This window comes from Nansenia antarctica, assembly GCF_963989245.1.
Source record: "Nansenia antarctica genome assembly, chromosome: 18".
Lineage (NCBI taxonomy): Eukaryota > Metazoa > Chordata > Actinopteri > Argentiniformes > Microstomatidae > Nansenia > Nansenia antarctica.
In genome coordinates, this window is record NC_137691.1 from 5139557 (window position 1) to 5149556 (window position 10000).

The following is a 10000-nucleotide window of genomic DNA, read 5'->3' on the forward strand; positions in this document are numbered from 1 at the left end:
CCCAGGATCGTGACTGTCGTCACCGCGGCAACATTAAGTAGGTGCCGTGGTCCTCCTCAGAGTAACAGAGCACCTGTGAAGGAACTGCTGAGCCACACAGAGTGGATGATGGTGTTAGACATGGGTGTGCAACATGTGAAACAGCCTGTCGTGCAGGAAGAAGGTGTTTTTATTTGGGGGTTTTCCTTTTAACTAACACCAGTATTTACAGCATATTTACATAAAGGCTACATACGTCCCTTTACATGTCATTTCCTTCCAACCAAAAACATAAACATAAACAAAAAAACATCGATCGTCATGCAAGAAGAAGGTCACGAGAGAATAAACGTCAATTCAAATTCACTGCTGCTAGTTTCCAAGAAAGCAGTCAGCCCCACTTTGAAACAGGGCGTAATAGCCTACGGTACTAATGATACTGGTCATAGCATTACTTAGTATTTAGTATTAGCATTCAAGTAGGCTATTTAGGGCCGGTTTCACAAACCCCCATCTTCAATGGAGATTTTACATTGAAAGTGTGTTGTAGTCCAGGACTAGGCCCTAAGCCTTGTCTGTGAAGCCAGCCGAAATGTGTTATTGCTGTGTAGGTCATCTCACACATCGCTCCATCATACTTAGTGTTATTACGGCGGCGGGAGGGTCTGGAAATAGCAACTGCAGAACAACCACGCGATTGAAGCCAAAGCCTAATCATCATGTCTCCAACGACCGTGACATGTCATTTCCCTGATGGATGACCTCCGACAGCAAAAGCAATACAGTAAATGGGTTCATCTTTGCCGTCTTAGAGAGCTGCTACTCTGTCAGAAAAGCTGTGTAAAAAAATAAAATAAAAAAACAACAACAACAAAACAAACAGTGGAAACACAGGGCTTCAGATCTCCACATGAAACAGCACTTCTAAATGAACACCGGCTTAGACGAAACCACACAGGGGGCTTATCAAAGGCCTGGCGTCCATGGGAGGTCTGTCTGTCTGTCTGTCTGTGGTGTGGTGTGGTGTGGTGTGGTGTGGTGGGGCCTACTGATCACTGCAGCAGAGCAGATTCATATAGGGACACCTGGGCTGGGCTGAAACACACACACACACACACACACACACACACACACACACACACCACACACACACACCACACACACACACCACACACACACACACACACACACACACACACACTACACACACACTACACACACACAAACCCTAATCTACGCTACAGCACGCAGCCACAGACCAGGAGGAAGGAAGCCAAACCGAGGTTCTGAGCCGTCTGAGGTTTTCTATTGTGTGACAGTTTGACTAGCGAAATACATCAATACTGGTATCAACACCACCATCAGAGCGCCGGGGCCTAGCCCTGCTCGCCACGAATACGCGATGCGTATCTGACACGCTTATCCTGTCTCCGAGTCTATAGAGGAAGCAACCTGTCACCTTCATTGCATTACCCAGACAATACAGAGTCTCCTCCGCGCTCCTGAAGAGCTTCCTATCCCTTTGTCTGCCGTTCTCCCACTCATCGGAACGGACATGGAAGGTGAAAGCGATATCCTCATTAGTGGTCATAAGGGAAAGGACACACACACACATACACAGAAGAGGTGGTTCAACATTATAAAGTACAACCAACCAATGATCTTAGACCACATATCCCCAACCGACCAATGATCTTAGACCACATTTCACCAACCAACCAATGATCTTAGACCACATTTCACCAACCAACCAATGATCTTAAACCACATTTCCCCAACCAACCAATCATCTCCCACATTTCCCCCAACCAACCAATCACCATGTACCACATTTCCCCAACCCGACCAATCATCTCCCACATTTCCCCCAACAAACCAATCATCTACCTCATTAACGACTGAATTAGTCCAACAATATCGCCACACATAGTTACACAGCGAAACCCTGGTCAATCATGTGTGGGCGTGACTGGTAGGCCTTGTGTTGCACACTTCTGCTTTGACTTTGTTAGGTTTCGGACTGCCTAGTGGCTCTGAACGCACGGACGTTATCAGAGGGGCTGACAGCAGATGAGAGAGAGGACAAACCAGCCGCTGTCAGACAGAAAGGCCCGTAGGACAAGCGGTCACTCTGAAGCCTCTCACATGCTTTGGTTGGTCTTCAGAAATTGTCTATCAGACACTAAGGCGGCCCCAGTTGTTCAAAACGTTTCATCTGGATCAGAATGATCCTGACTCTTTTTTTGCTATCCAGGATCAGATCTATCTGGCTGATTTTGAGTCGTATAGAGGGAGGAAATCAGCCAGCTCCATCTGATCCTGGATCAGAGAAAAGAATCGGGATCATTCTGATACAGATTAAAAGTTTTGAACAACTGGGCCCAAGTAGCAGTCATGGCAACCGCCCCCGGCCCCGCCCCCCCCCTCCCTCTCCTCCTTTCTGTGGTATTTTTGGGCAGTAATGTTCTACCTTGACAAAAAGTTGTTTCCAAAGGTTTAAGTGCTGGAAACATCTTAATGAGATAACAAGCCTGATAGAGCTGAGAGCGGACCCTGATCTGAATCACTGCAACAAAGGGAGACATTAGAACGGCCTCCGGAACGTTCTCTGGAGCTGGTGCCTCGGTGTTTCTCTGTGCCTGATAGAGAACTGGACTACAGAGACGAGAGCAACAGGACACAGGGGGTTGTCACATGAAACACAGAGAGAAGTGATTTAGGCTTGAACCAATATGACACATGGTCACCTCCAACTGTAGTTCAGCCGTGTGTGTGTGTGTGTGTGTGTGTGTGTGTGTGTGTGTGTGATTATAAGTGTTTCTACCTGAGTGTACAGTATGCGTTTGTGTGTGTGTGTGTGTGTGTGTGTGTGTGTGTGTGTGTGTATGCAATGCTGCATGGGTAGTAGGTGTGTCTATATCTGTGAATGCATTTATGGATGAGTGTGTGAGTGTATGAGTGAGTGAGTGTGTGAGTGTATGTGTGTGTGTGTGTGTGTGTGTGTGTGTGTGTGTGTGTGTGTGTGTGTGAGTGTGTGAGTGTGTGTGTGTGTGTGTGTGTGTGTGTGTGTGTGTGTATGTGTGTGTGCTTACATTAGTAGGAAATGGTGATCATACCTCTGCAGTGAGGCCTGGTGGACACGGCCAGGCTGGCCCAGGGCCAGAGGCCTGAACCCCCCCGGAGGATTAGCCCAGCCAGGCTACGCTGCTGCTGCTGCTGCATCCTGGGACTTTATTTACTCTGCAGAGCCTCCGAACTGGAAGACGCAAAAGGGGGTGGCCCGGCCAAAACACACCAGGAAGTCTCAAATAAGACACATCCCCAACCCCACCTTCGGAGGTCAAATAGAAGCAGATGGTAGAAGATGGAAGCAGCAGTCAGAAGTCCGACCGAATGTATATATACAGTGTTTTGCGTGTTTAGTTTGTGTCCAAAACAGTAGGAAGGGACAGTTTAATGTCTGAAAAAAACATCCCACAAATAGATGTACTGTAGTTCAAGCCAAGGTAAAAAGAGGAGGATTAGAACTGAATGAGGGGGGGGGGGGGTTACGTCTGCCAAACAGGCTACTTATTGTACAATAATAATAATAATAATAATAATAATAATAATAATAATAAGGTCGCTTTACAAGGGAATGGGACAAACAGAACAGAGCCAGAGAGACAAACACACAAAACAAAAAACAGTAAGCCTCACCTCTCACAACTTATCTTAATAATGACTGACAATGCTTTGCTCATCCCTGTGTGACAGACAATCGACCATATCCATATAACTTTTATCCAAAGTGACTTACAATTAGAGATTCCAGGGACAGTCTCTCCCTGGAGTAACTCTGGGCTAAGTGCCTTACTCAAGGGCACGCTAGTGGTGGTGTTCCCCAGGTGGGATTTGAACTCTGACCTTCTGATCACCAGTCCAACTCACTATCCACTAGGCCAGGCCACCACTACCCTCTAATTATGTTGTGTTGTTTTAACAGAAAATGGGAATAGAGTATCAACAAAATAACCAATTTAACAGTTTCAAAGCAGATTGTAAGACTGTAAATTACGTTAAATTAAAAAAATATTTTTATTTTATTTTATTTTATTAAAAAACTCAAAGGATATCTTGTAGTCCTTCCCCTTAAATAGCATTCCCAACAAAGGACAAGGTGTGGGATACATTTCGCAAAGGAATGGCCAGGGTGTGATTTCGTTAGGCAAACAATCTCAAAGGGATTGACAAATGGTGAGGGTGGGTGTGACTTCTTCAAGACGTGACTTGAACCTTGATTACTGCAACGTACTCCTGGCCGGGCTCCCCGCCTCCGCCATCAGACCTCTGCAACTCATCCAGAACGCTGCTGCCCGTCTGGTGTTCAACCTCCCCAAATGTTCTCATGTCACCCCTCTCCTTCGCACCCTGCACTGGCTCCCGATAGCAGCTTGCATCAGATTCAAGACCCTGGTGCTTGCCTACCAGGCAGCAAAAGGGAGGGACAGCCCCTGCCTACCTGCAGGCAATGGTCACCCCCCAAACGTCAGCCCGTTCACTCCGCTCCTCCACCTCTGATGGCCGACTGGCCCCACCACCTCTCCGCCAACACGGCAGTCACGCTGCCCGATCATGTCTCTTCACTACAATGGCTAGTGGCTCGCTGGTGGAATGAGCTTCCCACGGCTGTCAGAACTGCAGAGTCACTACCCATCTTCCGTCAGAGACTGAAGACCCATCTCTTCAGGCTACACCTTAACTGCGTCTCCTGAGACACCCGCTTTTCCCCTTTACTGTGTCGCCTAAGACTTCTACTGACCCCCTTGTACTGGTTCTCTGTTTCTCCAGTGTTTTTTTATCTTTATTTTTTCACAATACATTTATCACTGAGACTGCCAATGGCCCGGGGCCTGAGCTAGATTACTCTTCCTGCTACGACTGGTGGATTGATGATTCACTTGCTTAGTCAAATGTATTGATTGTAAGTCGCTTTGGAATAAGGCGTCTGCTAAATGCCAAACATGTAAAAAAAAAAGAAAAGAAAAAAAAACATGTCAGCCAGGCTCATTCATCTGCAAACAGGCCTAGTTATACACAGTTATACACATTGAAATCAAGGTCGGGGCCACCAGAAACCCTCTACGGTGCCTTTACCTGAAACACACCTTGAGGGGGCCATTATCACAGACAACAGTATCACAGGAGAACACAAAGCAGACCTCTACAGTTTGTAACTCTCCAAATCTCTCTCTCTTCCATCCCCCTCTCTATCCTTCACCTTCTCTCTGTCTCTCTTACCGTCTCTTTCCTGCTCTCCTTCACTTCTCTGTCTCTCCCTCACCTCTCTGTCTCTCCCTCCCTCTGTCTCTCCCTCTCACGCTTTCTATCCCTATCAAGCCCTCAGCCCTCCAGTACTATGAGGTGGCTCTAACACGTGTCATCTTTATTTTTTTAATTATTATTATTTTTTTTGTTTGTTTTGTTTTGTCATTGCTACAGTACAGGTACCAAACAACGAATTTTAGGAGGGGTGGCTCCCCTGGTGTTAGGAAAGGAAAAAGAAAACACATTTTAGAAAAAGCATAGATGCATAAAATCACAAGAAGGTAAGGAGCTGGTTTACATCAATAAAGGCTATGTACACAATCCACTGTACTATACTGCACAGATAGTCAACTAGGGTTGTCATATTGCACAAAGAGTATTTTTTCACCACCAGCATAATGGTCACTTTAGGAGGGGTTAACTCTCCACACTGACAGACAGTCACACACACACACACACACACACACACACACACACACACACACACACACACACACACACACAGTCACAAACAGACACGCACGCACAAGCGCACACACACACACACAGTCATAGACAGATACACACGCATGCATGCACACACACACACACACACACACATACATACACACACACACACACACACACACACACAGTCATAGACAGACACACACACACACACACACACACACACACAGAGACACACACACACACACAGACGCACACGCACACGCACACACACACACACACACGCACACACACACAGACATAGAGGCCTATCTGTCCAGACAGGCAGACGGCCAATTGACTGTAGTACCGTAGTTCACGTGGAGCAGAGAGGGAAATGAAAGGTTTGTGTTGGTAACAGTATCAAAGGACGAGACTCACTCAGAGAACTGTTATGAGACATCAAAGAGGAGTATGGTTCCTTCTTCTGTGCCCTGAGGGCTATAATTACAATACAATCTCCCTCCACTCTATCAGATGACAGCTAATGTCATTGGACGGAGAGAACCAAACCTTCAGCCAAGTGCAATGTAGGAGCTACGGCCAAGCACGACCGGAATGCGTGTTATTAAAGGGATAGTTCTCTGTTTTACACCTTAAATTTAGCTAACTTTAGCCACCACCGCTAACCAAAAAATACAAACAATGGGAGTGATTGGGGAACAAAAAACAAACAGACCACACCAAAGTAACATCTGACCGAGTCAGAGTTCATCTGAGGTGATTTGGGTTCCCGAACCTTTCCACTTCCACGTTTTTTGTTTGTTAGAGGTGGCTAAGGTTAGCAGTAGCTGGTTCGTAGTGGCTATTTAAACAACCCTGACCCACGGACTACTTTCAAGGCAAGGAAGTATCTGACTATGGGCAGGTTTCACAGACAGGCCTTAAGCCTAGTCCTGGACTAAATAACACTTTCAATGTAAAATCTCCATTGGAAGATGCTTTGTAGTCTAGGATTAGGCTTAAGCCTTGTCTGTGAAACCGGCCCCTTATGTTGTAAAATAGTGAACTGTCCGTTTTAATGCCCTGCAGTCCTTTATTTCGAGCTATGCTAAAACGTCCTCTTTTACTCTGAAGGAAACACTTAAACATACTCTTAAGCGCACAGACCATTCTGCTCCTCGGCAACAGTAAAACTGATTTCCTCACCTCAGATCACCTCTGAGTGACTCGCTAAAACCCTTCAGACATGGACAGTAAGTTTCTCCATCTACTACTACTGCAAGTGAAGGACAGTGGTAGATTGAGTTTAACCGTATGTATGATGAAGACACAAAGGCTACATTCACTGCTCGAACCTCGCATCATCCATCAGCTTTTGGTGACAAGATGGCTGCTCTCTGGAGACATCAACCTCTGATCTGAGACTTGTAGGTCATGAGTTCTACTTCCTGTGAGGGAGCTATATATAACACAACAGCCAGAGAAGCATCTCCCTGCTTGAGTAGAAAAAAAAAAGAAAAAAAAGGTCTTTGCTGTTTTTTTTCTCTGCAGAAAACTCAAATGTACGGACACACGCACTCATGCAAGCAAATACTGCAAGACACATGCACACACAGCTTCACTGACGAATGCACACCGACTTATAAAAACTGATGCACACACTCATACTCACGCTCACACCCACACACACACACACACTCTCTCACACTCTCTCTCACACTCTCTCTCACACACTCTCTCTCACACACTCTCTCAAACTCTCTCTCTCACTCACACTCTCGCACACACTCTCGCACACACTCTCGCACACACTCTCTCTCACACTCTCTCTCTCACACTCTCTCTCTCACACACTCTCTCTCACACACTCTCTCTCTCACACTCTCTCTCTCTCTCACACACTCTCTCTCTCTCACACACTCTCACACACACACACACACACACACACACACACACACACGCGCGTACTAAACCCACTCTCACACTCAGATCAAAGACAGCAGGCCTTTTTGATGAGGTCCAACGGACTGTTGAGGATATAGAGGATATCACCACAGAGACCAGGCATAATACATTAACAAACCTCCCCCAGTGGAACACACAGTATAAACAGGCAGGGTTTACAGAGATGACGTGATGCCTGGGGGGGATGGCGGTCCTGTAATGTACTGTGCTGCCCACCCTCTTACCTCTGAACTTCTTGGGAGGGTTGTTGAGGTCCCCCGTGTCAGGCTGCACCACGCAGCGGTCGTCCACCAGGCTGCGGAGGGAGGGGATGAGACAAGGACAGACGTTACATTTACGTTGACATCTTTTGGGACATTTAGCAGACGCCGCCTTTATCCAAAGCGACTTATAACAAGGCGTATTTGTTATATAAGGACGTTTGTCTAATGTAAGCGGACCGTCTATACGAACGATATATCAGTCATCATTGCGGTTGATGATCATCGTTCAAATTGTGGAATGCACTGGCAGTTTACGTTAGGGATGCAACCTCAGCAGATACTGTACAATTATGTTCAAGTCAAGACTAAAAAAAAAAAAACTTTTTTTATATTGCCTTTAAATGACTAAATAATTAAATTAGGATTATATAATGATTGGAGCACTTTGAGCTGCAACGTTTGCAGGAAAAGCGCTATACAAATAAAAGTTATTATTATTATTATTATTATTATTATTATTATTATTATCATAAACTGTCAATCCCATGCACGTGAGAAACAGAATCACACACATCCATAATCCATGGTTGGGCAGATATGTGATGTTATCGCATATTGTGATATTGTTCTCTTCCAGAAAACAGTCTGTCAAAGTGTGTATAACTTTAGATACGTGCAGAACTACACGTGTAGTGTCTAGTGTTTTGCAAGGCAAAGAACATCTCGTGGTATAAACACGTCTATGCGCTTCACCAGACTACTGACACCAGCCACGCATCAACTTGGCTCACACTGACATGTCTCCACCATAATTCAGCAATTAACAATATTATCGTATATATGTATCAAGTTTTTTCTTCTAACTGTATATTGTGAATAAGAAAATATGCATATTTCCCAACCCTAATTAGAATCATAGAGACAGTTCGCCTAAATGCTTACTGTGCAATAAAGTACACTTCAAACACACAGGCGTATGAAAACACTTGTGTTGTTTAAGCTCCCGTAGTCAAACCCGGGTCCTAACCATATCCCTCTACATGGAAGGTTACTCCTATAGTCTGGGCACGAGCAGCACTCGAGTTGAGGGGGGATGAGGGGGGATGGCATCTCCCCTGAAATAAAAAAACGGTCAAAATCATCCCCCTTCTAAAACTGCCATCCCCCCTTTCCATCCCATATGTCATTTTATCAATGAACGTGGTATTACTGCTATTTCAACATTTAGTTTTGCGCATATTGAGTAAAATACTGTGGGCGAGGGGGGGGGGGGGGGGGCACGCACACATGCAATGACATTTTTACCAAATCACTGACACTGAAGTCACTGACGCTGTGGGGATGTTAAAATTGTCCCCATACGATAAAATCCACCATCCCCCCTGATTTCCTTTTACAACTTGACGTAAAAGGAACGTACGAGAGACATTGTGGGGGCCTGGCGTTTTGACACACAGTTTCATCCAAAAGGAACCTCCATCAAATGTAGGTCTATTGCTGGACTGGCGATAAAACACTATTATACATACACAAGTCTGCTGCTCTGTCTTCAGAACACTGGCCCGTGCAGCAGTGTTTATTCCGACCCCCCCTCCCTCCCACCTCCCTCCCTCCCTCCCTCCCTCCCTCTCTCTCTATCTCGAGCCCAATCGCACAGTTCCACTGTGGGCTTCTGGCATCGCCGGCCTCCACTATTAGAGAAATAATGGAATCAGTCAGGATGAGATGGCCGGGTGGGCGGACTAGCATTCCTGGTGACAAATTTAGCTTCCATTGGCTCGGAATAACAGCAGTCTGGACGCGGGCCAATATCCCACATCCCTCCATCTCGTCGTTCCCCGCCCCCCCCCCCCCCCCCCCCCGGTGGAACGCATCTCACGGACCTGTCTGCATGGACCTGTCTGCATGGACCTGTCTGCATGGACCTGTCTGCATGGACCTGTCTGCATGGACCTGTCTGCACGGACCTGTCTGCACCAGGGAGAGACACACACACCTCCCTGGACAAGGGTACTCGCCTGGGACCGGACAAAGCCCCCCACTGAGGACCAGCGGGGCTAATTACACTACTGCAGGTGGTGCGCTGAGCCTTTAAATGAAGCTAAAACGCGTCCCAC

At 46.4% G+C, this 10000-nt stretch overlaps 1 protein-coding gene across 1 annotated transcript in view; it reads right to left on the reverse strand.

Moving 5' to 3' along the window:
- The window catches only part of LOC308173499 (inositol 1,4,5-trisphosphate-gated calcium channel ITPR1-like), a 135592-nt gene that overhangs the window by 118266 nt on the left and 7326 nt on the right, over positions 1-10000 (reverse strand). Inside the window, 1 exon segment of the mRNA XM_080548529.1 lies at positions 7905-7975. Within this exon segment, the coding sequence (XP_080404655.1) occupies positions 7905-7975 (71 nt within the window).